The sequence below is a fragment of the Myodes glareolus genome, chromosome 9 (assembly GCF_982192425.1).
Source record: "Myodes glareolus chromosome 9, mMyoGla1.1, whole genome shotgun sequence".
Taxonomy (NCBI): Eukaryota; Metazoa; Chordata; class Mammalia; order Rodentia; family Cricetidae; genus Myodes; species Myodes glareolus.
In genome coordinates, this window is record NC_142034.1 from 78405969 (window position 1) to 78433869 (window position 27901).

At 49.0% G+C, this 27901-nt stretch overlaps 2 protein-coding genes across 2 annotated transcripts in view; one reads left to right on the top strand and one right to left on the bottom strand.

Annotated features, from left to right (window-relative positions):
- The first annotated feature begins 1703 nt into the window (after positions 1–1703).
- Nipal4 (NIPA like domain containing 4) lies at positions 1704–17021 on the top strand. The gene is made up of 6 exons (XM_048435947.3): positions 1704–2079; positions 6596–6835; positions 9783–9839; positions 10932–11022; positions 14116–14276; positions 14765–17021. The coding sequence occupies exons 1-6, from the start codon at positions 2037–2039 to the stop codon at positions 15391–15393; spliced, it is 1221 nt and encodes a 406-aa protein (XP_048291904.1). The 5' UTR covers positions 1704–2036; the 3' UTR covers positions 15394–17021.
- Positions 17022–18242: 1221 nt separating this feature from the next.
- The window catches only part of Adam19 (ADAM metallopeptidase domain 19), a 94108-nt gene continuing 84449 nt past the window's right edge, over positions 18243–27901 (bottom strand). Inside the window, exons 9-12 of the mRNA XM_087910700.1 lie at positions 27320–27404; positions 26830–27054; positions 22953–23105; positions 18243–22199 (exon numbers count right to left, since the gene is read on the bottom strand). Of these exons, the coding sequence (XP_087766826.1) occupies positions 22146–22199; positions 22953–23105; positions 26830–27054; positions 27320–27404 (517 nt within the window). The 3' untranslated portion in view covers positions 18243–22145. The remainder of the gene's footprint in view (positions 22200–22952; positions 23106–26829; positions 27055–27319; positions 27405–27901) is intronic.

The following is a 27901-nucleotide window of genomic DNA, read 5'->3' on the forward strand; positions in this document are numbered from 1 at the left end:
ATTTGTCAATAATATCTCAACACAACTGGAAGAAATTTAAAAATCTAGCCGGGGGAAACCATTTGTGTATGCTCGCCCCTGTCCCTAAAACACAAGCAATTGAGTCTGAACACGAGGAGGCTTTGGGGCTGTGCCATGGCCAGCGTTCCAGCCCACCAGTACTGCAGAAATGCTGAAGTACAAGAAAAGAGACATTCTCCTATCAACCCCTCCTCCTGGGCAAGCACGATCTGACCAATGAATAGTTTCCCACCTGGGCCAGTCATTCCGGTTTCTCGCTTAGTGTTCTAACTCACATTGTCTGAAAGATGCTCGACCCTGTTTGGTTGGACTCACACACACTCAGTGGGAAGCAGCACATAGGACCTGCGGCCTTCCATGTGTAGTTCTTTCTGCAGCACTCGAGACTGCCCTTTCTCCTCCAACCTCTGCCTGTTCATCCCAACCCTCTCCCCAGGGCAATTCCTATACAGAGGAAGGATGAACATGCAGCTGAGTTACTAGAGCAGAAGGGGGCTGATCCTTCCAGAGAGCAACCGACTAACCCAAAACATTAGAGGAGGCCATGTGCTGGGAGAAACCACCAAGATCGGTGGGGGAGGGGTGCCTAGAAGGACCAGGCTGGGGAGTGTAGTAGGCTCCATCCTTGTCTCACTCTTCACGGGGACCAGAAAGGCAGCCTGCCTCCCTTCCTGACTCAGTTGTGCTGTCACCCACAGAGCCAGTATCTTTTATGATTTTATCTTTATAATCACCACCACCACCACCACCATCATCATCATCATTACTGTAGTTGTGCTGCGGTATTTTGGACAAATGGAAACTACAGGGCTGGTGAGATGGCTCGGTTGGTAAAAGCACAAGCCTGAGATCATGGGTTGGATCCCTAGGGACATGGTGGAGAGAGAGAAAGATCTCGCAAGAGTTGTCTGTTTTCTGTTTTTTCCATTAATGCCAGGACATGCACACACATACACACACTCACACTCTCACACACACACACAAATAAATAAATAAGTGTAAGAATGCTGCATGTATTTAAAGTATACAAATGTGATGATTTTATATGTACATATATTATGAAATGATATAAATAAACAAGTTAATATACCCATACATCCCATATATGTGTATTAGTACACAATATACATTGTATCATAATTTTATACATATATATCCATATATTCCATCACTCTTACATATTTCTCCATATATTCTGTTACTCTTACATATATACATTCAATCACAACTTTTATTATCTAAACATGCATATTTATGAAATTTGATTGCTTACATATAAAATTTATAAATTGTGAGTTTGATAAACATCTACTTCTAAATGATTGGTCTTAACTAGTTTCTCCCAGAACTATATAAGAAAAGAATAGCCTGATTCATCAGGACGGCCAATCACTTCATTTCCTCCCTCCTTTTCAGCCTGCCAATCCCCGACTGGCCGTTCACGAGACACAAATATGTATTGAACATTTAAGGGCACCTATTCTACTCCTGTCAGCCACAGTGCCCAGCACGGATCAGATCTGTAAGTTCTGCCATAGCAAAGACAGGAGAGGAGGGTAAAAGAAAAACGGGGCGGGGGGGGGGGAGGAAACAGGTTCTCAGACCTTCCCTTAAAACTTCCACCTCCCAAAGTGACCTCTGTACCATCCCGGAGCACACCAACTCTGCCACTGAGGGAACTAGATGTGGATGCTGCTGTCCCGGAAAGGCGGGCCCAGGGGACCCGCCCCCTCTCTCCTGCCCCTGGCACGGGCCAGTGACTCGGTGGCTGGCACCCAGCTGCGGTCGCACCCTGGGAGGGCACGAGCCCCTGCCCCAGTGTTGATTCCCCAGCGCCCGGTGTTGCCCAAGGCGAAGGGTGACTCCTCCCCGGGGACCCTCCCCTCTGGGGCGCGTCACTCTTCCCTCCCCTGGGTCCGGACCCCAGCGGCTTCCCGCGCCTGAGCCTCGCTGGGACAAGACGCGGCCACCTGTCCAGGAGCCGCGGACCTCGGGCGTCGTCAGCCCAGGTCCCCATGGAGTTGCGGGTCGCCAACGCCAACGGCAGCTGCGAGAACGGTGCGTGCGACTGTAAGGGGACCTGGGTGGGCGCTGCGCTTCTCACCTTGCTCCCACCAAGCTCGTCAACTTCTCGTCACTTGCTGGGGCCGCAAGCTAGGGGTGGTGGTAGTCAGCGTCAGATTCTCACCTGGTTCCCAAACTGTCCTGAAGATCCGGTCTGGAGGAGATGTCGCCTCCCTAGTGACTGCAGCGGGGATGCTGAGACTGACTGAGAGGAGGAAAACAGAGCGCACCACGGGGCAGGTGGCCTGTGAAAGGACTGGGGCAGAAAACTCAGGGGTAGTGTTGGGTCGCTGCAGGTACCTGCCCAATATCTGTTCATCACCCAAAGCAGAGAATAGGGGACAGAGAGGTTCAAATCTCTAAATCGGCACAACACTTTTTGGAAAGGGAGAGAAATGCTCAGGAAAGAACCTTGATTTTCTAGTGCGTTCTTAACAGTGTAGACCATGGCCCTTCCCTGAACTATTCCATTTAATCGCAGAAGCAAACTCTAATAAGCAGGCAGCTGGGTTTTTGTTGTTGTTGTTGTTGTTGTTATTGTATTTAGACAAAGTCTTGCTAAATTGTCCAGTATAGCTTCAAATATGTGATCCTCCTGTGTCAATACACCTCAGCCGGGGAGTACAAGTGTATGCCACTGGGCCTAGATTTTGTTTTAAAATTTATTACTAGCATTCATGTATATGAGCATGCCTGTGTGTGTCTGAGCATGCATGGGCGGACGCATGTGTGTGATGCATGGTGTGTACTTATGGGCACGAGTGCCATCTATACTGAGGATATGGAGGGCAGAGGACAGCTTTGTGCACTGAGTTATCTCCTCCTGCCTTTATGGAAGTCCCAGGACTCAGGATCAAAGGACTTTACCCAAAGAACCATCTTCCCAGCCCTAAGCCTAGGTTTTTAAAACTTTGTTGTTGTTTGTTTTTCTGTTCTTTTCCTTTGGATTCTTTCCTAATTTCTTGCAATGTTGGAAATTGAATCCAGGCCCTTGTACAAGCTGGGAAGGGGCGCTAACACTAGTCTTCATCCCCAGGCATTTTGTTGAAGCGTCACTGTGCCCATTCTAGAGATACAGAAACAGAGGCTCTGGCAGGGCTAATAGTTTGCTCCGGGTAACACAGTGGGGAATGTGAACCACTTCTTGGGTTCAGACTCCTGAACCTACACTGCTGCCGTCCTCTGTTCCATCTGGAACATTCTCCATGTGCCTTCTACTTTGAAAGTGCAGCCTGTATGGTGTTCAGAGGTCCCTAACTTCTGCCCTTCTTCAGCGAAGCCAACTCCTAGGTGTTGACTGATCTTAGTCTCATTTTCAGCTTCACCCCTTAACCCAAGGCAGAGGGCATTCCTAGTTCTAGACCATTCTAGAGTAAAAGATAGATTATCAGCTTGGTACCCCCTTTTTCAGATATGTACCCACTCTGAATTGGGGTCCCTTTGGTCGTCAGCGCGCTCTCTTTATCTCTTTACTGTGCTGGGAGAATTTGACTTCACAGAGGTGCTGAGCTGGGGGCTGGGGTGCTGAGATGAGCCCCCTGCCTCCACCCACTAGCAGCGAGACTTGAAGAAGCAGTGGAAAGGTGAGGAGCAGACTCTGGCTTACTGCCTGCATTTCCTGGACTCAGGAAACTCCCCAGATGAGGCTCTTGGGCAAGGATGCCCCGAGCTGGTGGAACAGGAGAGAGCAGTTCTGAACCAGTCTGGTCAGGCCCCCGCGATGACGACTTCTTGTCTCATTGTCCCATGGTGGAAAGACAGAGGGCTCCTAACACAAGACACACAGATACCCCCTGGTGGATTTCAGTCCCAACTCCAGAAAATCTTTATGGGACCTCAGTTTCCCCCAAGAATATAAGACGATTAGACCATCTGTTGGGGGTTTTTGTTGTTGTTTTCCATTATATTACTTTTTCTACTTAGCACATGAAAGAGTGGGTTTTGCTAAGATAGTTTAATGCACATATATAATTGTGACAACTGTGCCTTGCTCATATTTGCTCGCCCTCCGCTTTATGCTGCCCTTCCTCCCCCTCACTATTTTTTAACGAACGCCTCCTTGTCCCCCATCTGGTACCTGGGGCGGAACCTACAGCCTTGCTTATCCCAGGCACATGCGCTACCTTTGAGATACACCTACTACTGAGCTACATCTGAGAGCAGCTGAGTTTCCTAAAGGCCCTTCTACCTCTTCTCCACGGCTCTGGGCTACGTCTGAAAGGTCAGCTTTGTCCCTCTTCTGCTTCACTCAGATGCTACTCTGATGCAGGTGTGCCAAATTTCAGTCTCCCTGGCCTAGGATTTAGGGCCCATCTAGACACAAAGTAGGAACTCCAGCTTGGTCTGAGAGAGGTCTGGTCTGGGCTTAGGTCCTTGGCACTAGGGTCTAGTCCTTTGCCACATATGCTAGGGAGATCAGAAACTGAAATACCTGGAAAGGGTAATACCAAACATGAATTGTGGAGCAGAATTTCACAGGCATGTCTAAGAGTGATCCAGCTGCTGTCTCCAGGGCATGACCAGATGGACAAAGTGACCTTCTAAGCTTCAAGTGCAACCCCAAGTCTGAATGTTCCTAGGAAAGCTCCCCATTTTTGACTGTTTGCGTGTTTACGTGTTAACGTGTTTATGTGTTAACGTGTTTACGTGTTACGGTTTACGTGTTAATGTGTTTACATGTTATGGTTTACGTGTTAACACGGGAAGAAGTGAAGATGGATCCCACACATCCCTGCCCCATGGGGCAAGCTGTTTACCAGAGAGTGTGTAGTGATTCTGAGCAGAGACTCAGCCATCAGCCAGGCATGGGGTCTACTTTTGGCTTCACCTCTCTAGAGTTGGATGAGATTGGGTGTGTTTATGGTGGTATGACCCTAGATACATTTTTATAACAGGTATCTCTTTAAGAACGTCACTGAACTTGATTTCTCCTACTAAGGACCTGGAAATGGTCTGTTTCACTGAGTGGTTGTTAAGGGTCCTCAAGGAAAACTCTAGAACAGGAGCCATGTGCACGGTAGCACTTGTCGAGACTTGGTTATGCTTTCTTACGTTTCACTGGACTTGTGTGGCTTTGTTTCACCAAGGGTCTGCCCTTTGTTCCCAAGACTGTCCTTGGTGTCTGTGCCAAGGAGACCAACAAGTCAGAGTCAAGGAAAGAGTCAGACAAGATGAGCAAACTGCGGACCGAGATGTCCGGGATGACAGCAGAACCAACCCGGTTATGCCCAGAAAGAGTCCCCAAACCCTGACCCAAACACCACACATCTCAGAAATAAGTCCTGGAATGGTGAGCTCCTTCCCACAGGAAGCTCACTCCTCAGTTACCTTCAGGCTGACCGGGGTCTGGGTGGGCTATCTGTCCGGTGGCATTCCCACTCTACTAGAGTTAGCAATAAAATGAAGAAGCCCCAAGTGAGCTCATGAGTTATTGGAGACTGAGAGGGGCTCCCTGTGGAGGACATTGGGATGGATGTAGTGATGGCTGAGAGCTTAGGTGGGGCCCTACCCGCTGTGGAAGGCGTCAGTTCCACAGGTTGGAATTCTGAAGCCAAACCATTGGTCAAGGTTTGCTGGAGGGACCGTTCTTACAGAATAAATATATATTAACAGAATGTGTTATGTCAGCTTATGTTGCAGTAGTAACAACAGTCGTGTTGGTCCTGAGAGATTGAGAACTGGGTAGTTACTTGGTCCTTGAGGCCGTGTGCCTCAGAAGTCGGGGTAGTCCCGCACTGGCTCTGTCACCCTGGGGAGCCCAAGAACCTTCTCTGTCCATGGGGCTGGGCGACTGCGCAGTACGGATCTGCTGCTAAAATCCTGGAGGTTCCTGGAGAGTTCTCAGGGGACCGCAGAGTCCTAGGACACTGGTTCTGCGTCAGGGAAGGAATCAGCTGCCGGAGAAACTGAGTAAATTGACTCCAGGAGAAAGGGAAGGAGGAGTGAGCAAAAGCGGAGTAGTTGTCCTTCTGCTGTACCCCCTTTCCATCTAAAGGTGCTGCTCACAGTTGGGGTGGGCTTCCCACATCAATTAAAACAAACAAGACAAGCCCTGGGGTGAGATTCCCTACTCAGGTGGTGCGAATTCACAGCAAGCTGACCCGTGTGTCCTTGAACAAATACTGCACCCTCACAGGCTCCATTTCCTCGCCTGTGGGATGAGAATTAAAAACGTCACCTGTGCATCAGGAGGTCCTACAATTTGATATGTCCGTGCAAATAAATTATTTAGCAAGAAAACAGCTAACAGCATAGAGAATGGGGACTAGTCTTTTTTTGGTTGCGATCCGATGTGAGGGTGGAGCCCTGGAGCAACAGAAACATGACAGCTACGTCAGCGTCAATTCCAGCGCATGTGAACCGCGTTCTCGCGCATTTGAACCACGGTCTCGCGTATTTGAGCCATGGTCTCGCGTATTTGAGCCATGTTCCCGCGTATTTGAGCCATGTTCTCGCGTATTCGAACAGTGCCCATGTCCTCAATCTAACTCTCAACCTGCTTTCCCTCTAGGTTCCATAGTCAGTCTCTACTGCTCTTCCCAAGAGGTCCTCTGTCAGATCGTCAGAGGCCTCAGCCCTGAAGAACCCAGCAATGCCACCGTAATCACCTGGCAGGAGAGGGTCAGGAAGAGGTATGGCTTCTACATCGGCGTGGGCTTCACCTTCCTCTCCTGCCTGCTCATCGGCGGCAGTGTCATCCTTAAGAAGAAAGGCCTCATCCGACTTGTGGCCACGGGGGCCACCAGGGCAGGTAGGGCTCCTGGGGCAGGTGGGATTGGATAAGGGGCGCCTGGAATGAATGACTTCCCTCCACAGGGACCTGAGGTGGGTCCTGAAGGTTTGCTGCCAACCCTGCTGAGAATCCCCACTGCCAATAGCTGGATGCCGTCCTTTCCAGGCTAGTATTTCCCGAGAATTCCATGATGTACACATTAGGGTATAGACACAGCAAAGCCCCAGGATGGAGAATCAGACACCCCAGGCTTCATCTCAGCTTGGATTCTTATCAGCCTGTCCTGCAGAAGAAGTCACAACTTCTCTGTGAAATGGGACCACATAATGCCTCAGCGCACATCACATGAGAGCCTTGCACATGCAGCGAACCAGGTATAGGCACTCAGCCTTGTTCGTCTTCGGGAAAGGACATCCCGCGTAATGGGACCCACATCATTTATCGCGTGCCTGCTGTGTACCAGGTGCCGTGTGAAACCTAGGACCCAGAGTCCCTGCGGCACTTCCGGTCGAGCTGGAGAGAGAGTCAGGCAACACGAAGTCATCCTGTGATGTGCCGAGTGCCTTCGTGGGGAAGATACAGGTTGCTAGGGAATATTTTATACAGGTCGCTAAGGAAATACTTTGGAGTATGTAAAGCTCAGATAGGGGTACAGAAAGGAAGTTTTCTGTAAAACTTGTTTCTTACACTGAGACCTGAATGAAAAGCAGGCAGCAGGGAGAGGGAGAGAGAAGACAACTCAGTGGCGGAGCAGTGAGTGCCAAGGCTCAGAGGGGAGCCAGAGCTGCACGGGGTACTGAGGGCAATTCAGGAATTCAGGATGACCAGAGAGTGCGGGGCGGATGAGCTCAACAAGGGTCGTGGAAACTGGGCTGCAGAGATTGAGTGTGATTAAGGGATCGACTGATGTTTTAGGCAGGGGAATGACCGTCTCATTTATGTTCTGAAAAGGGTCACCATTGCTAGGTAGAGAATGGATTAGAGTCCCAGAGTAGAACCAATGAACTGAGTGAGAAGCAGGAAGTAGGGCACTGGGCCTGGAGACACTTGGCAGATTCCAGAGATAGTTTGCGGGGGAGGTGTGGAAGTCACTGGCTTTGATGCTTCTCCCAGGGGAGGGCAGAGGGAAGTCAAGGATGACTCAGGTTTCTGACTTGAGCAACTGGGAAGCTGGTGTGGATGGTGTCCTGTTCTGCCATGAATGCAGAGGGAGAAACAGGTTTTGGGATGAGGGCCTGCTCAAGTTTGGACCTGTTCTCTGCTTATTCATCCCTTTCCCACGGGACACTGCGCTTTGGAAGCAGACCATTACAGTTCCAACTCTGGTGACTTAACTGTTGCTAGTGGGGTTCTGGGCAAAAAATGTGTTTTTTTTTACCCCAATTCCCTCACCTATAAAATAGACGAAGAATGGTACCAATTGGGCATGTGTGGTGGTGCACGCCATCTGTTCTAGTTTTCATCCATTTCTCTGATAAAACACTAGAAGCAAAGACACTTTGGGAGGAAAGAGTCCACCGTGAAGGGAAGTTGAGGCAGGAACCTGGAAGCAGGAACAGAAGCAGAGGCTTGGAGACAGCCTACTGACTTGTTCCTCATGGCTAGCTCAGCCTGATCTTTGTTTGTTTGTTTGTTTGGTTGATTGGTTGGTTGGTTTTTGCTGTTGTTGTTGTTGTTTTCGGTTTTTGGAGACAGGATTTCTCTGTGTAGCAGTCCTGGCTGCCTTGGAACTTGCTTTGTAGACCAGGCTGGCTCAGTCTGCTGCTTTTTTATACGACCCAGGACTACCTTTCTAGGGATGGTATCAGTTACAGTGGGCTGGGCCTCCACATCAAGCACCAGCCAACCAAATGCTCCACAGCCTTGCCCGCAGGCCGATCTGATGGCTGCAATTCCACTCCTGCAGGTCCCTCTTCCCAGTTTAGTCTGTCAGGTTGACAAAACACCAACCAGCGTACCATCCCAGCACAGAGCGAGACAGAAGGAGAATGAGGTCAAAGCCAGCTGCGGCTACATAGTCAACTCCAGGTGGGGTCTCTGACCTACACAGTGAGATCCCTCATAAAAAACGGAGACAGGGAGAGGGGTTCAACAGTCCAGGGTAGAACGCTTCCATTGAGATGGGGAAACTGCCAGAAGATAAACAGATCATCTGCAATTACAAGTGCTAAGAACCATGAAGGAGGATGGTCATCTCAAGGGGGAAATTACAGGAACTGGAGGCCTGACTGGGCACCTAGGGGGAGCAGTAGAGACCGACAGAGTGGGTGTGAATTCAGGCAAACACTAGAGGAGAGCATTCTGCACTCAGGGAGAAACTTGGGGCAGGAAAGAGCTTATTGTTCTTGAGGAATATGAAGAGTGCGGCAGAGGTGTTTGCAGAGGCGGGAGGACCAACCCTGCCCATAAGGAGCGGGACTTTATCTCTGGAATAAGTGGAAGACACTGGATAGCTATGCATAGAAAAGAGGTATAACCTGATTTGCATTTTTCAAGACCACTGGCTGCCAGGAAAGAAACAACTTGCTACGGGGCTAAGTGTGAAGTCACAGTAACTCCGTAACAAAGAGGTTGCATCCTCCTGGCCAGACATGATGGACCAGGATGCTGACAGTGCTGTGCATACTTACCCAGCACATTTTGGTGACAGAATCAGCCATCCAGACTACATGCAGAGGACCCCTGATTTCTGGAAGTGTCATTTCCGGAGTTTCATTTAACAAGTTGCAGGGCTGTGAGCGATGTCAAGAGTCACGTTTAGGGCAGAGATTGGGGTACATGTAAAAGATGCAAGAGATACCAAGTGAACAGTTTGGAGGCACAGTTGAACTCAGAAGACAAGTCCAAGCCACAGATACAAAACAGGACAACTAAGAAGCAAATCCTGGGGGACAGTTCAGGTGACAAAGGCAGAACCCCACAAAGTAGCACTAACTTGTAACTTTGTGTCTATTTCCCTCTGTAGTGAACGGAGGCTACGGCTACCTGAAGGACCCGATGTGGTGGGCTGGGTTTGCTACCAGTAAGTGACCTCTTTTACTACTAAGAACAGCGGCCTACTGATGGCGGGGATGGAGATGAAGGGAAGGGCAGATAGAACCTTCCTGTCTCTGTTATAGACGCTGATAGCCCAAGGCCAACTTGCTTGGGAGAACCTTGTCCCTGTAGACAGTATATGCTGAGATGTCATTTTCTCAGCCCAAAGGAAGGTCTCTTCTATGACGATATTGATGCATGTGCACAGTCCTGGGATATAGTTCAGTTGGGAGAGCACTTGCCTAGCATGCACAAAGCCCTGGGTTCAATCCTAAGCACCATATAGAACAGGGATGGTAGAGCGTGCCTATAATCACAATACTTCCTCCAGAAGCAGGAGGAGCAAAAGTTCAAGGTCACCCTCAGTTACACAGCAAGTTCAAGGCCAGGCTGGGATATCAGAATCCCTGTTTCAATTTTTTTTGAATGGATACAATGTGTTCTTTCATCTGCCAATGAATTACAGGGCACTGGTAGCACTGCCCCTCGGCCACAGTCTTGACCTCTATCTGGTAGACTCGGAACCGTAGGCAGCTCCACTGTCCCATGACAATAAAGAGATTGGCCCACTTAGAAAATGACTGTTCTGATGCTTTGTCCAGATTTGTATGCTCACACATTACTCACACTGTCCCTCTATTCTTCTGGTTATCAAAGCTTAATTTTTAAAAATATTATTATTATTGCTATCGTCATCATCATCATCAGTTGTGTGTTAGGAAGATGTTAGGCATCTTCCTCTTATGTTTTCTGCTTTAGCTTTTGAAACAGGGTCTTTTACAAACCTGAAGTGCAGTTCACCATTTCTGCTAGACTCGCTGGCCAATAGCTTGCAGGATCCACGTAGCTCTACCCCACTGTGAGTTCAGGATTTTGGCCTTGCCACCTTTACTTAAAGAGTCTGGGTCTGACCTTATCTCCAGGGAGACAGCACACAGATGGGTGGATCTTAAGGAGTGCTGGTCTTGGGTTTTAGGTACAGTTGAACACTGACAGAAACCATTTCTACCCAGATTCTTCTGCAATGGACGTGGTGCCTTGGAGTCACACTGGCCTCTTTTCTCCTCTAATTTCCTAGTGTCTGCTGGAGAAGTGGCCAACTTTGGCGCCTACGCGTTTGCGCCGGCTACAGTTGTCACGCCGCTGGGAGCACTGAGCGTCCTCATCAGGTCACTGTCCCCTCTTTTGCCACCTCTGGTCCTTCCCTGTTTTCCGTTTCCTGTTTGAGACCCGGATTTACCAAAGTGGGAGCAGCTACCTAGGAACCCCAAACAGTCCATCAGTCCTGAAAAAAGGGAGCATGCTCTTGAGAGCTTCAGGCTCTTGGACTGCTGATTGCCACGGGTCTCAGTTCTTCTCGATGAATTAATAACATGAGCCTCTGTGTGCTTTTGTTTCTAGTGTGTATGTCATACATGTATATGTGAGCATGTACAGTTGTGTGTACGGATGCATTTGCATATGTGTACACCTGTGTGTGAGCTGTCTGAGGGGGACAGAGATTAGAGTTGTCTTTCTTAATTAGTTTCTACATTTTTAGACAATGTTTCTCACTTACTGGAGTTTCCAGTTGGTTAGGCAGGCTGCCCAATAAGCTCAGGAATCCTTCAGTCTATGGACTCCCTAGGACCAGGATTATAGGCACACATCACCACACATGGCATTTAGGTGGGTGCAGAGGATTTGAACTCAGTCCCTCATGCTTGCAGGGCAGGCACGTTACCAACTGAGCCACAACACTACCCGAGTAGTAATCCATACGCAAACCTTGGTAGTGTTGGGTTCACAGGCAAGACTCTTAGCCAAGCCTCAATGCACACATATGCAAAATAGAATACTAATGATACACACTCAGAGAAATAGATGAGACAACACAAAAAATGGATGTAGAACAAACAAGCTCCAAGCAACCATGGCTACAATAGACAGAGAGGAACTATGCATGAAGACATCTGGACGTAGTCTGTGTACTAACTCACTTCATCCTTATATGTGTTTCCAAAGACCCAGACAGGTTAAGCACTTTGACCAAGGTAACTTTTCAGCAATTTCTACTTCTTGACCTATTTCTGTTCCTTGGGTGGTAGACAAACCCCCTCCTACTGCTTGTCTATGTCGGCATGAAGACCCTGTCGTCAGGCCAGGAGCTATCCTATGCCGTATAATCCCAGGACCCGGGAGTCAGCAGCCTCGCTGTGCTCTGTTGATTCTCTCGGTAGAGACTTTGCAAACAACGATTTTAAAAATTAAGGATCTTAGAGCTGGTGATGTAGCTGGGAGTAGAGCACTCACCTGGTATGCTTGGGTTTGACTTCTAACTTCCTCAAACTACCAAACACCATAATACAATAAAATAACTGATACTAGACATTTGCACCTCTTATTGCCCCCATTCCTCTGAAGCTATGAACTAGGTACATCTGAGGAATGCTCTCATTTAGGGACTGTCTCTGGAGCTCTGATAATCCAGGCCAGCCACACCTAGGACCTATCATCTCTTCTGTTTTTCCACTTGATGACAGTTTTGCAACGTTTACAACTGTGAGACAATTAGATTCTTCACTCTCGGCGCACAACTGGCCTGGCTGCTGTTCCAGCTGAGTCGAAATGCTCCCCAAATCTGATGTGTTTACAAATTCCCACTCATGGGATGTTCTGAGAGGCATGGGATTCACCACTGTCCGGTCCTGCCTGTGTAAATGTCATTAGAATCCCTCAAAAAGAACACTGTAGGTAAAATAGTTGGGTCTCGCAGCTCCCGGCTTGCTCAGTTTGCTTTCTTATATGTCCCTAGACCACCTGCCCAGGTATGGCTCTACCCACCGTGAGCTGAGCCGTTCCTCAGCAATCATCAATCAAGAAAACGGCCCACAAGCCTGCCTACAGGCTAAGACTTTTGGATGCTACCTAGGTCCCAGGGCATCATTCACAAAACGTTTTTAATGTGAACTAATGCCTCCTTCATAAAGCAAGTGAGCTCACGATTCATTTCTGGCCTGCCCAGTCCCCCTTCTCCTTCCCTCATCTAGAGGATCAGAAGGGAACAGAAATCATATCTTTAAGGAGCTGGAAGGATCTTGCTCAGTAAAGACTCCGGAAAGCACAGCGGTTCTCTCTAATGTAGAGGAAAACCCGTCGGCCTTGCAGTAAGATCAAAGTCTGTTCAAAACCTGCTTTTGCCACTTACCAGTTAAAGGACTTTGCTGGGTAATTTAGCTTCTACGAGCTCAGCTTTTACATCTGTAAATTGAGAGCAGTATCTGTTAATTCACAGATTTGTCAGATTAACTCTGGCATGGTACATGGTAGGAAATGCATGCCCCAAGACATGGTGTCCTTAATTATCATTGTAGTAGTTTCTACTGGCATATGCAAGTGGAAGAGAAGTGGATTCATTCTCTGTGACCCAAGGAACAGAAATGGGACAAGGACTAGAAAGTACCAGAAAATGCATTTGGAGTGAATACATAGTGTGAACCTGCAATGTGATCACTTGGCTTGTTCTCTTCTACCAGACACATATGAGCCATGGTTGCAAAACATCTCCTAGCAATGCTATGGCACAATACATTCAGTTGGTAAGGAGTCAGACAAGAGTAGTTTGAAAGCCTCTTTTAACCTGTCTTAGTTTGCTTTCTATTGCTGTGGTGAGACACCATGACCAAAAGCAACTTGGGGAGGAAAGGGTTTATTGGGCTTACAAATTACCATCCCTCATGGGGGAAGGACAAGGCAGGAACACAAGGCAGGAACTCAGAGGCAGAAGCCACCTTGGAGCTTGCTCCACCAGGCTTGCTCAGTTTGCTTTCATACATGCCCCAGGCCACCTGACCAGGAATAGTATGCCCCACAGTGGTCTGCACTCACCCACACCCACCAGCAATCTAGAAAATGCTCCACAGGCTTGTCAACAGGTCAGTCTGATGGAGGCTGAGGTCACCTCTTCTCGGGTGCCTCTGGATTACGTCAAGCTAACAATAAGCCAACCAGGACACAACCCTTTGGTTTGTGAATGGTTTCCATTTCAAAAACCAAAGAGATCTGTGTCTCTTTCTGTTCTTCCCGCCACATTCCAACCCCCAAGAGATAAGTTTCTGCTTTGGAAAGTTCGGGGTTAGAAGGAAGGAATCTAGGAAGGTCTTCACAGAGAGGAGTGAATTCTGGACTGTTGTTCCCCCTAAGTCTTTACTCATCCCCTTGTGTCTTTTGCGGGGCTGGGACAGGTATCCTCACTCAATCCCTTTCTCCTGCACCCTGTACAGTGCCATCTTGTCCTCCTATTGCCTGGGAGAGAGCCTGAATCTACTGGGGAAGCTGGGCTGTGTCATCTGTATAGCCGGCAGTACAGTGATGGTCATACATGCCCCCAAGGAAGAGAAGGTCTCGACTGTTGTGGAGATGGCTTCCAAGATGAAAGACACAGGTGGGTTTCAAGCACTGGGTTCGCAGAAAACACTGGGGAATGAATGGCATATAGACCATCTAAATGGCCTTTGTCCATCTCCGTACTGCCCCCTTGAGAAAGAGGTGAGCAGCAGAAAGGAAGTTGGGCAGTACCCATTAGCAAGGGCTTCCTGAATCGTTGTAAACACGCACCATTTATATTATTCATTATATATTGTTCATTATATGCAGGCGTGTCCCTAAATACACATATTTTTATTATAGAAACATCTTATGTAAGGATATGCATTATTTTGTAAAGCAGCTCTCCAAGGGAAGAAAAAAAATCCCCCTTTTGATCCTTTTTTTACAAGTGAGTAAACTAAGGCCTTAGAGTTTAATAATTTGCATGAGTTATTCAAAGGTCTGAAGCTGAGGCTAGAACCCACACGTGTCAGACTGTGAGTCCAGGGCCCTAGATACTGTCTGCGTCCCTCACTGAATGATTCCTGTCCCTCCTTCCTGAAGGGTTCGTCGTCTTTGCGGTCCTTCTGGTGGTGTCCTGCCTCATTCTCATCTTCATCGTCGCCCCGCGTTATGGGCAAAGGAATATCCTCATCTACGTCATCATCTGCTCTGTGATCGGATCCTTCTCCGTGACTGCTGTCAAGGGTCTGGGCGTCACCATTCGGAACTTCTTCCAGGGCTTACCCGTGGTGCGGCATCCCCTGCCCTACATCCTGTCACTCATCCTGGGGCTGTCCATCATCATTCAGGTCAACTTCCTCAACCGGGCGCTGGATATTTTCAACACCTCACTGGTCTTCCCCATCTATTATGTTTTCTTCACCTCGGTGGTGGTGGCCTCCTCCATCGTCCTCTTCAAGGAGTGGTACACCATGTCTGCTGTGGACATTGTGGGCACCCTGTCTGGTTTTGTCACCATCATCTTGGGTGTTTTTATGCTTCATGCTTTCAAGGATTTGGACATCAACCAAATCAGCTTGCCGCACACGCACAAAACCACAACTCCCGCCCCCGCCCCAGAGCCCACGGTCATTAAACTAGAAGATAAGAATGTCCTTGTGGACAACATAGAACTTGCCAGCACACCATCACCGCAACAGAAGCCCAAAGTATTTATGATCCATTCTTAAAGCCTGGAGTGCCTGAGTAAGAGGAGGTGCCCAATGGTCCAGCCTGACCGCTCAAGTTCAAAACTACCAGGTTACTTTCAGCACATCTGTTGCCAAGGGCTATCTTTTTTTTTTTTTTGGAGATATTCATTTATACCTCACTGCTGTTTCTAGAAGGAAAAAAGTCCCTACCCACTAAGGTAGGGGTAGCAAGACTTCCTAGGGATACAGCCCTGGTGACTAAATTCACTACTTTCTGTTGGAGCCAGCCAGTCCCCAGAGCCTCTTCCCTCTGGTTCCCTCAGCACCATCTCTGTGTTGTTGGGGAAGAAGAGAGAATCTGACCTGCTGAATGTAGCCCAGCTCAAGAACCGCCCTCAGATACTGGCTGTCAAGAAATCCTTCACACCAATTGACCTGTTGAGCTGGACTTAGCCCAAGAATGGAATTCGTAGAGGTCTGCAGAACAACCTGTGTGCCCCGCCATCCCAAGGTGCGCAGCAGGTGCCAGGTAGCCTCATGTTTCTTGGAGACAGAAGCCGGACCCCAGCCGACCGCCTTACTGTGAAAGCCACCTGATGTCTCAGGGAAGTTCCAACTAGTCCATTCTCCAAGCACCCCAGCCTGGAGGTCGTATCTTGCTGTCCGTGCCCCAAGTGGCACCGCCACCCTTCCCTCTCTCTGTCCATCCCAAGTGTGCACTGTCGCATGCACACTGTAACCTTAGAACTCAACAAGAGCAGGGGATGTCTCCTAGCCCAGCTCTGCTGGCCAACCCGGTGTACACCTAGCCTCCCCTGGGAATAGAACAGCATTGTGCTGTCACTCTGGAATTTAGCAGAATGCGACTTCCTTTGCATCAAAAAGTGGACCATAATATGACTTGGGGAGGTGGGGGAGAACATGAGGAACAATGTCAAGGCTGGAAGGATGGGGTTGTGGGCTCTCTGGAAACCTGGAAGTAACTTTCAGGCTCACTCTAAGACCCAAGCAAGAATCCAGGCCAAAAAAAGGTGTGGGGAAATTTCTGAGCCATAGCTCACGGAATTGGTTTTGAATCTCAGTAACTAAGCGGCAGTGTAGGATTGGTGCATCCTTGGTGGCCCAACTGGGCCTGAGTCTATCTCTGTTGACAAACCAGCTTCCCACATTGGAAGCAGCATGCCACGACTCTTCCCCCATCACTTGCTCTGGGGAGCATCTTTGGTGACCTCGCATTTGGCGTGCACAGATAGCAGCTGAAGAGAGAACTGGGATCCTTTTCTTCCAAGCTGCTTCCAGCTGTGAAAGGAGGGACCACAAGAAGGTGAAGTCAGGAGCCAGTGTGTGGGAAAGAGGGGAGACTTGATCCTCAGTGCAGATAGGGTACTGCCAAGCTCCCTGCCTGTTCCCTGCCTGATCCCCTAAGGGCAGCCACATCCATGTCAAACCCTTTCTAGCTTTGGACAAGCTCTTAGGGCAGATCAACACTCGAGGCCCCTGTTCCTTCCATGTCCAAATCCCCGGTATTTTAATGAATGTGGATTTCTGACTGTAACCGAGATCCAGGCGACACATTGGATCTTGGGGATGGCAGTGAACCTGATGGTTCTCAGAGCCTGGGCTCTGGGGTCAAGAATAAAGACTTCAGAGTGTGTTTACTTGACAAATGTCTTCCTCTTCCATGAACACGGAGCAAATTCACACCACTGGTCCCTCTAATATGATGGGAAGCCAATCCCTGATCTCTGAAATCCCAAGCAAAGTTCTCCTGTGTCTTTTACATTTCTGCCCTCACTCAAGTGGGGAAGGACGCTGCTGGAGTGGCTGCTTCTGAAGGCGACACCTCAGCTAATGCCTGGGCCCTTTCTTGGCTCCAGGCATGGTTAAGAGCTTATGATACATGAAGGATGCTTTCCCTGCTGTACTCATGTGAGGGGTTGATGAGGTTACTGCCTTAGTTAAGGTTTCTGTGGCTGTGAAGAAGAGACGCCATGACCACAGCTACTCTTACAAAGAAAATCATTTCATTGGGGGCTGGCTTGCAGGTTCAGAGACTTAGTCTATTATCTTCAGGGTGGGAAGCATGGTAGCTTGCGGGCAGACGGGATGCTGGAGAAGGAGCCAAGGGTTCTACATCTGGATCTGCAGGCAGCAGGAAGAGAGTGAGCCGCTGGGGCTGAAACCTCAAAGCCTGCCCCCCAGTGACACACTTCCTCCAATAAGGCCACACCTCCAATGCCCTGTGCCTATGGGAATCACTTTCATTCAGATCACTACAATAACCACCCCCCTTGAGAAAAAACAGTGCCCAGAGTCCTGCATGGGCTAATCCCTCTGTGAGTATTCCTTCCTCCTGTGGTTATTAGTCTTAGAAAACCTCAGAACTGAGGTTGTGCATAAGAGAGTATGATTGGGGGGGGGCACCGGTAGTATATGGTGTTTTCACACAGGCCCAGGGAATCTGCCCTGCACAGCCTGGCCCTCCTGAACCTGCCCCTGCAGCCCAAGAGACCCTCACCAAGTCTCCCACCTTCATTAGAACATTAGGAGACATGGTAGCATAGCATCTCAGCCCCCTTCTAAAGAACATACTAGAATCTCAAGATCATTAAAGCCCTTGATAATCCAAGACCTAATGAAGCCAGACCATCTTCTGCACAGGAATAGCAGGCAACCCTCTCTGCTGGCCATGGGGAAACCTGGAGCTTCACTGCGGCTCAGGTCATGGCCTTGCGGGAAGACTGGCCGTCTCTAGGGGCCCTCTTTCTGAGAGGTACATGCCACATGTTTTAAATGGTCCACGAAGTGGGACAGTGAAACTGCACGCACACACACACACACACACACACACACACACACACGCAGAAGAGCTGACCAAACAGATAGCATTTCCAAGGACAATTTGTTTTAATTAAATACAAACAAGGAGAAAAAAAATAAAACAAAAACAAAAAATAACAAAACAAGGCACCATGGCCCATTCAAGTATTTTGCATAGATGTACAAATATTGTAAACAATCAAGAGGAGGACGAGAGGAGAGGACTACTTCCTGTGAACAATCTCCCAAATAAAAAGAAAATTCACATTTGCCCTGTATCCCAGATGCAGGCGTACACACAGTCGTACAAGAGGACCTGGGAGCATGATTCGGGTATTGGGCTTGGAGTCTATAGAACCTCGAGTAGGCATCCCTAGAGAAGGGACACCTTTCCAGTTGGTGTTCCCTGACCTGTGTGTGGAGTCCTTTGGGGGCTGTCACTACAAGCATTTGACAAAACGACCGGCTTTAGAGCCTGCCTCCAATTTTAAGCAATACGAGTCTCACGCCCGCTCTATCAAATAAGCAAATTAACTGAACCCAGGGGAGACACTGTGGCAAAGGCTTACTGCGGAGTGACCGGGACTGTTGCATGGCAGAGAACGTTCGGACCTTAAAATCTACATGTCTTGGGGGAGGGGGGTCACAAAGGGGGTTTCCTCTTACAGGTGGAAGTCATCAAGGCTAAAGGAACAGAAAGCAAGAAGGAAGTTGTAATTTGGAAGGGATTAGGGACCTGATGTTTGCCAGTTAGAAATGGCTTTAGGGTTCTATAGTTGGCAGACAGCTAGTTTAGCTTCTCAGAACATTTACAGGCTGGGCTGGGGTTGGATCTCGGTCGGTAGAGTGTTTGCCTAAATGTACACGAAGATCTGGGTTTGAACCCAGGACTACGTAACCAAGTGCGGTGGCACACACCTGAAGCCTTAGCACTCGGGAATTCCAAGGTCGTCCTTGGCTTTTCAGTGAGTTGAAGGCCAACCTGGGATATATGAGATCCTGTCTCATATATATACAATTTTGGTTTTGGAGGCAGGGTTTCTCTGTGTAGCCCTGGCTGTCCTGAAACTCACTGTGTAGATCAGTCTGGCCTCGAACTCAGAGATTTGCCTGCCTCTGTTGGGGCTAAAGGCATGAGCCATCACACCCAGCTACAAACTGAACTTCCCGCGGCCCATCAGAGCCTTGGCTTTGACCTACCCCAGTGTCTGCTAACATCTCTATAGTGGCTGGACATGAAACAACTATTTCTATGGAGGAAGAGACCTGCTCTCAACAACTTAGACCATGAAACCCAATATAGACAAGTTCAACAGAACCGCCACATACAGGCTGCCCACGCATGCCTCAGCATTGCCAGGGCATACATTTCAAACATTTTTAAATTTCACTTTCTTTTCTTTTTCTTTTTTTCTTTTTGTTTTTTGAGACAGGGTTTCTCTGTAGTTTTTGGTGTCTCTCCTGGAACTAGCTCTGTAGACCAGGCTGGCCTCAAACTCACAGAGATCCGCCTGCCTCTGTCTCCCAAGTGCTGGGATTAAAGGCGTGCACCACCACCGCCCGGCCTGAACTTCACTTTCTATGCACAAGAGAATGTTTTTTCAGCCTTGGACGCCCAGACTTGGGGTCAGTTGACCAAAGTGTTCTCTCGCAATCATCCCCTCCTCTCCCTGTGGTAATAGTCTCTTCCCCTGCTAAGTGGCAAACAACCCTTTGGGACAGACACTGAAGTCTAGGTGTATCTGTATGGGGCACTTCATGGTGTAGAAGGAAAGGAAGGGGCAGCCTTCCCAACCTTTGAATAAGAGAGGTGGGCATGAAGTTGTAAACAGTGTAGCTGCCAGCACCTCTACCAAATTAAAAAAGTTTCTGCCATCTTCCTGTTCACAGTATAATTTTATGGAATGGAGGTGGTATCAAAGCAATGAAAACGGCAAAGGAAAAAAGAAAACGATTACCGAAGAGCAAGGAAATGGGTCTTTTTTGGGTATGGTTCAAAGGACCGAAGGCCTGAGGTTCGGAAGGCTCATGCTGTTGCTGGGCACTGTCCCTCAGGGCCACCTGCCTCCTGAGCTGAGGGAGAAAGGCCACAGAGCCCACAAGAACGTCTAGAAGGTACGGGGTCGGATTTAAGGGAAGTTACCGGTATTTCTAACTTTCGTGGTGAGCGGCAGGGTGCTTTTAGGACCCACGCTGTAGTCACTGGGCATTTGGTGTAGCAGGTAAAAGGAAAGCCGTCAGATGGCAGGAAATGGACCTAAGGTCCACGTGATCTTCTGTATCATGGCTCAGGGAGCCAGAGTGTGAACCGCATGGTCACCCTGAGGAGAAAGGTGTTTTCCTGAGATCTTTCTACCCTCAGCCATGCACCCCACATCTCCCACCTGCCTTCAATCCCAAGAGCTCGAGTCCAGAGTGTCCTCTGTGAAGAGCTATAAGGAAGCCTTATATAGCAACTGCTCGCTGTGGTAGCGGGCAGGCCCCTAGAGGACCTTCTGGAGAGCTATCCCAGCACCTTTTGGGTGATGGAAGATGGCCTCTCAGAGGCCAAGCCCAGCAAATATGGAGGAACTGCCCTAACTAGCAGAGCACCAAGACGCCCTCCTGAGCCCCAGGCGAGATGGGATCTGTCCAAGTCCCACCCCCAGTTTCCCAGAGCTCTTTCCATGAGGATCACATATAGGCAGTAACCAGGAGAGAACCAATGGAAGTGCATGATAAGACCCTGGTTGAAGGAGGTTGGGGGGGCCCCCCTGCCCAGATCTGGTTTACTGTGGCTGCTGACAGCTTCCAAAGAGATCAGCTATCTGTTTAGAGTCAACAGTCCCACCTCAGAGCTGACCACGAGGTATTTCCTAATAACTGGGGTTTCAAACATGCCTGTCTCCTCAGTATACCTGTGGCTACCCTGGAGAATTTCACCTAGGATATAGGTCAGAAATAGGGGGAGGCCCCTTTTCCTGCTTGAGGCCCAAAACCACAATTACATGCAGAGCTGGCACGCTCTCTCTCTCTTTCCCCTCTTTTTCTTTCACCCAAGCCCACTCAGCTCAATGCTCTTGAGATCCAGTGCAGGAAAGTCCAGTGCCTATCCCGTGAGGCAGGATCATCCTGATTTGTCGGTCATACGCATATGGTCACCAGCAAGTCAGGGCTGCTGTGGTTTCACCACCAAAGCACCATAGGATAGGGAGGTTGAAAGAGGAGGAGGGGGCACACGAAACAATGGGGACGGGCAACTGGGAATTCTGAGAGTCCTAACAACCTTTGGCATCACGGCTCAGAGGGGACACAGGCTGACCACTCCCCCACTGCTGTCGACACTGCCTACAAATAGTACCTGTCTGAGTCAGAGAGTGACCCGTGTAACTATGGGAGCGGGAATGTGAGGAGCGGCAGGGGAACATGGCTTGTCACATGCAGCCATTTGACGGGGAACAGGCACCTTGACCAAGCCCTGGGGGCGGGGATGCAGCAGCGGCTTCCTCAGTCCCTGAAAGCTAAGAGACAGGCAAGGCCCAGCCTCTCTGTAACCTGGGATCCCAGAGGAAGGCCAATCAACACAAGTTCTCCTGTGTACTTGCCAGCATGGGACCTGCGTGGATTCCTTCTCCAAGCTGGGCACAGAAGGAAGAATCTCCAGCTTAAGCCTTCCCTGACCGTCATTGGTAGCTCTTGGCTAGGGGGGCTGAGGGAGAATCTTCCCCATCTTCTTCCATCTGTCTCCCTTTCCCACAAGGGCTGTATAATGTCCTGTATATTGCACAGGACAATACTTAGAAGCCCTCAGCTGGAAGTCCCTCTGGGCCTCAGAGGAAACAGGAGGCACTGGGGCGAGAAGGGAGATTCTGGAGATGAGGAGGGGCTCCAGAAGGCTGGAGAAGCTTCAAGGTGGCCGAGCAGACTTCTTTCTTCTGGATCTTCCATGGCATCCAGAGTCTTCAAGGGAAACGAGAAACTTCTATACAGTTCTAGATCCTGGAGCTAGTTGTTGCTCCGGCCCTCTGTGATCTGTACTCAGGAAGCTGGAAAAAAAGAGGAAGGGAAAGATGTGACCTCAGGGCTGGCCAGCAGGACTAGGGGCAACTACCCTCTTGCTCTTCACAGTCAAGAACAGAAGCACGATCTTCAGAAGTCTGTCCCTGTGGCTGCTTTCCTAGACCAACAGCCCTCACAGTTAGAGCAAGCTGTGCGCTGCCCCCGAGCTGAAAAGTTGCCCCCTCCTCTCTTTCGTCAGGCTTCAGGACAACAGTTTCCCAACGATTCATGGGAATACAGGGATGGCAACCAGCCTCCTTGCCTTATTCCTTCTGACCCAACTCCCCAGACTAAGCTAAGAACATGGCAGCCAGAGAGAAGCATTAAGGAAAGGGACATAAGTGGACAGGCTTATATAAATTAATGGCTTTGACCTTCATAGCAACGTTATGGAGCTGGTTCCTGCTGCTTCCTAGGCCTTTTTAAAAATTATATTTCCTGGTGAACCATCTTACTGGCACATCTTAAGTCTGCCTATCAAGGCAAGGGCTCAAGGTGGCCTAACTGTTCAGGTGTCATGGTAGCTGGAAGCCACCAGAACTCAGTCTTCTGAGTGATGCCTTCATTCGCAAATGAAGCCAAATCATATTTTGCTCGTGTAAGGGACAGTCAAATAGTCCTCCAAGCAAGGCCTTGTTCCTGCTTCTGTTCTAGAAGCTCAGCCAGGATGATGAGAGCAAACTGCTTTCTCAGTCACACACGTCTTCCGCTGGTATTTCTGGGTCCTCCTGGGGACTCACCTTTGGAACAGATACTGTGGGAGGCCGGGGAGGCTGAGGACCGGCAGTGGGTGGCTGCAGCAGGGAACCACCTCCTGGCCTGGGAACCGTCCTGTGGCCTGGAACAGGGTTTGCTGGGAGTGCCTTCTGGGGTGGCCGAGGCCTAGAGAAGTCCTGCAGGAAGCAAGAAGTCTCATTTGAGGGGCTCCTTTCAAAAGAAAATATGCCCAACATTTTATGAATCAAAACCAAATAACTTACATACTAGATGGTCTCATTTTTAAAGAACTCACATGTGTGTAAGTGGGGAGGGGGGGACGGGAATAGTATATTTATTTACATACTAAGGAAAAATAAGAACTTTTTGAAAAAAGGTTGGCTATATCTATTAAAATTAGAGATGGGGTATGGCATGGTGTGCACACTTTTAAGTCCAGCACTCAGGAGGTAGATGCAGGTGGATTTTGGTGAATTCAAGGCCAACCTACTCGACATAGTAAGTTCCGGGCCTGCCAGGGCTATACAGGGAGACCCTGTCTCAAAACTAAAATAAATAATTAAATAAAAGTATAAATAAATAAATAAATGAATAAATGAATAAATAAATAAATAAATAAATAAATGGAAATGGTCATTTCCAGTGTGACACTTCCTGGTGGCCATGTTAGAGACTGTTTGTATAGGTGCACCAGGCTTATCTGCAAGAACGTTCCCTGTCCACTGTTTCTAACACCAGAGAATCTAGAAACTTCTGAAGTTTCCACAGTGAGAGAAAAAATGTAAAAGTATCTAGGGACACGGGCTCCAGCAGGCACAAAGAACGAAGCAGGTGGGTATGGGCTAACAGGACAGTCAGCTGCAATAGAAGCTGAAATGGACCTGGCAGAGGAGTGTATACAAAACAGACTGCCAGGGTCCCTGCCTAAGGCCAACAGAAGTAAACAGCAGCCAGCCAGGAAGGGGCCAGAGCAAAGTGACAACAGAGAGAGGGCTACCCTGGGATGGGATCTCAGTGGGGGGGTGTGGTCCAGGAAAACAGAAAGAATGGTGTGTGTGTGTGTGTGTGTGTGTGTGTGTGTGAGAGAGAGAGAGAGAGAGAGAGAGAGACAGAGAGAGACAAAGAGAGACAGAGAGAGTTTATGTGTGTAAGAGAGTATGTGTGAATGTGTGTGTGAGAGAGAGGGACAGAGAGAGACAGAGAGAGAGCGTGTGTGTGTGTGTGTGTGTGTGAGAGAGAGAGAGAGAGAGAGACAGAGAGACACAGAGAGACAGTATGTGTGTGAGTGTGTGTGTGTGTGTGAGACAGTGGTGTGTGTATGCGTGCATGCGTGGGAGAGAGAGAGGGGGGAGAAGCATGTGCACACACCCACCCACAAGCAGCACCTAGACAAATTAAAACTTTAAGACATCATGGTTTTGGTTTGTATTATTTTTTATTTTGTCCATACATGGCATGATGATTATTTTTCACCTTCTCAATATGGCAAAATTTCCCTTCTAATTACCCAGCCATATCTCTATCTAGCATGTGGCACCCCAAGTCATTTTATTTTAATCCATTTCTTTCTTCCTATAGACTTTCTTCCTACCAATCCAAGTAATTTGTCAGGCTTGTATTGTCTCTCTCTAGCCACCTGTGGACTAGGACTAAAGTGCAGGCGGGGCAGGGCACCTTTTCTGTCGAGTTCATGGGGCTGTTGTAGGCTTCCTGGGCAGTTGATATTCAGGAAGCCTTCAACTCAACAAGTACATAAATGAGTGAGTTATTCAAATGTCCTAAAAATAAATACACGTTTCTGTGTTACTCAATTTTTTTTAACTATAAATAATTATTATCATTGTTGTTTTGAGTCAGGATCTTTCTACACAGCCCCGGCTGTCCTGTAACTCATTGTGTAGATCAGGTTGGCCTGGAACTCACAGCAATCCACCTGTCTTGGCCTTCCAAGTGCTGGAGTTAAAGGCGTGCACCACCATACCTGGCTATTTGTATTATTTTTGATTATGTGTATGTGTGAGCTTGTGCCCTGTGTGTTCAGGTGCCCATAAAATCCAGAAGATCCCTTGGAACTCAGTGATGTGGGTGCTGAGAACTGAACTCAGGTCCTCGACAAGAGCAGCAAGTGCTCTTAACCACAAGCCACTTCTCCAACCCTACTACTCAATTTCTTTAAACAAATGCTTTAAGGGGCAGCTATAGCCTGCCCCCAAGCTGATGAGATTTGAGAAAAGACAGTTCCTTAGCCTGCCTGTGAGGGGCGCTAGTGAACTCCAAACTAGGCATGGGGTAGGTGTACAGGAAGCAGACACATTGCAGAGTTGGTTTCCGCTCAAGAATGACTTCTCGGAGCAAAAAGTGAAGTTAGAGAAGTCAAAAATGTCTGAGACCAAAACGTCACACACTTCAGTTCTACCCTTTCTGAGGGAACCTAGACTGTGCCAGAGAACTCAGGCCTTTCAGGGAAAGACAGTGGGGCGTGGGTGTCAGGTCCTAATTGGGAAACTGCAAAGTGAGCCCTTGGTGGTTGTTATCTGCATGGGAGCCTTACAGAAGGTCTGCCCTGGGTCTCCCAGCACTGGGCCTCCCAAATCAGCCAGTCTGATGCCATAACCCGACTCTTGGTGAGTGAAGAAGCAGAGCCCAGACTTAACAGAGCAGAGGCCAATAACCTGCTGCAAGCGAGGAGAGCATGGTGAGGGTTCGCTAAACTACGCTCCCTCCACAGTCAGCAAGGCAACTTTATCCAAAGAGTCCATTCGCATTCATGAGCATGCTCAGTTTAAGGTCATAATTTACAAAATATAATCAGAGCAGGCCCATTTAGGGGCATGCATATCTCGATGTCATGGAGTTGTGTTTAAAGTGATTAGGTAGGCCTGAGTCTGGGTGTGCTTAGTTTGAGATGCATCAAGTCAATCTCTCCCCTACATGGATCTGTAGATCACAGCCCTGCCCCCCCCACCACAGGAACTTAGGAGCAGCAGCTTCACAGCACAGAACCCAACCTGACACCCTCAGCTCTGCCAAAGTCTCACCGCCCCATGCCCTAGGGACCATACAAAACCCTCATGGAACCATGCCATAGGGACCATATCAAACCCTCACTGCCCCTATGATTGCTGTGATCAGAGAAGCCCAGCCCTGGGGATGCCTTTGGACCATGTCAAAAGAAAGGAGTCCCCTAACACCAAACACACAGACAGTTCTAGAAGCCACCACACTGGGCCACTGCCCAAGAAACACCCATGTCTCCACTGAGGCACTTAGACCAGAGTAGACCTGCTAAGCAAACAAGCCACGGGGTGAGGGTTCCAAGTTGTGAGTACCAGCTACAGAGGAGGGGCCCAGTCTAGACCTGCCACCTCCCAGAGAGCCCCCTCAGATAAGCAAGGCATCAGGGTGCACCCTTTAGTGAGGCTCTTTGGGGATGGGAGCTAACTGGTGGGTACACTTTGTAGTGATGGGTACGATGAGAGAGGCGCAGGGCACGAAGCTGAGCCTTACAAGGTTAGAGAAGCCCCCTCAGGAGGAGTGTCTACAGTCACAGCTGAGGATGAATAGGAGCTGGCCAAGCAAAGGGATGTGGGTACGTATGAGTCAAAACAGCATCTGTGATGATCTGGAGGGGGCAAGAGCTCAGGGAACTGAAAGAAGCTAATTCGGGGTACAAAGTGGGTGGAAATCAAATAGGAAAAAGGCATCATGTGGTTTAGGGACTGTGCAAGGAACATACTTCTTCCTTTTACTGCTGAACTTCTGGAATCCATCTGATTCATCAGTACAAAGAAAAGCTGGTCAAATCCAACCAGTACATCACCACAGACTCCAGTGTCCCTCATTGCAGGCGCCCTGCTATGGACAATGTCCCCAGCCCAAGGATGCTGAGAACTCACTTACCTGGGACAGGAGGCAGTTAGGTGCAGGGGGCATGGGCCGGCTTGGGGGAGGCCTCCTGGTGGACTCCTTTCTTTCTACCTGAGCCCTAGTTTCTGGGGAGTTCCTGGTAGCCTGGTTCAGGTGTACTGGCAATGGTGCAGGTGGGGATTCAACACTCAAGTAGTCTGGAGGGGGCCGGGGCGGAGGATGGGAGGGCTTTCGGAGAGTTTCGGGGGTGTTGGCCACCTGTATGGGAGAGACAAGGGACAGCTGAGATAAGGCAGCCTCTCTATGCGTGTGTTTCAATGAGGTGACCAGAGTCTCATTGAAAGGCAGGACAGACACACTGACCTATTCAGCCCATCAGATGGCAGGCTTCAGAACCAACTGATATGTCTCCCAGACCAATAAAACAGCTTTCATTACCAATCCCATGGACACCCGTGAACTCTTAGAAAGACTGACAGAGATCAAAGGAAACCAATCAAGTTCAGTGGTGCAAAACCTTTACCTTTCGCTTGCCCTGGGGAGTCTGCAGCTTGAAAGTTGGGTTGGCATGGCCAGTTCCACCACTCTGAGATACTCTGAAGGGACAACTGGAAACAAAGAGAAGGGGACAGGGAGGAGGGAGACAGTCAGGGCTGTGTGTGGACTGAGCTCCTCTGGCCCAGGCCAACTGACAAACCTAATGAACCCTCCTCTGGAGAGAGTAGGATGACCCTCTCAAACCTATCTGCTAAATAATAAATAGGTACACACATGGCCAGGGGAGAAGCTCAAGGAAGGGATCGGCTTTGTCCCCACTCCTCAGTAAGGAAACAGAAATTCATTGGTCATTACTGAACCCCACCCCCATGCAAATCCCTGCCCCAGGCATGAATCCAGAAGGTGTCAGGACAGAAAAAAAAATCCCTTCCAGCAAAGGACATTTAACAGGACTCTTGAGAATCTGCTCCATCAATATCTAAACGAATTAATTATTTGTCTTCTCGGGTTAATGTCTAGCTATTCCTGTGACGGCCTTTAATTTTCCATCCCTTCTCTGTCCATCAGTTTTCTGCTCTTTAAAAAATGAGTACACATTAACCAGGTG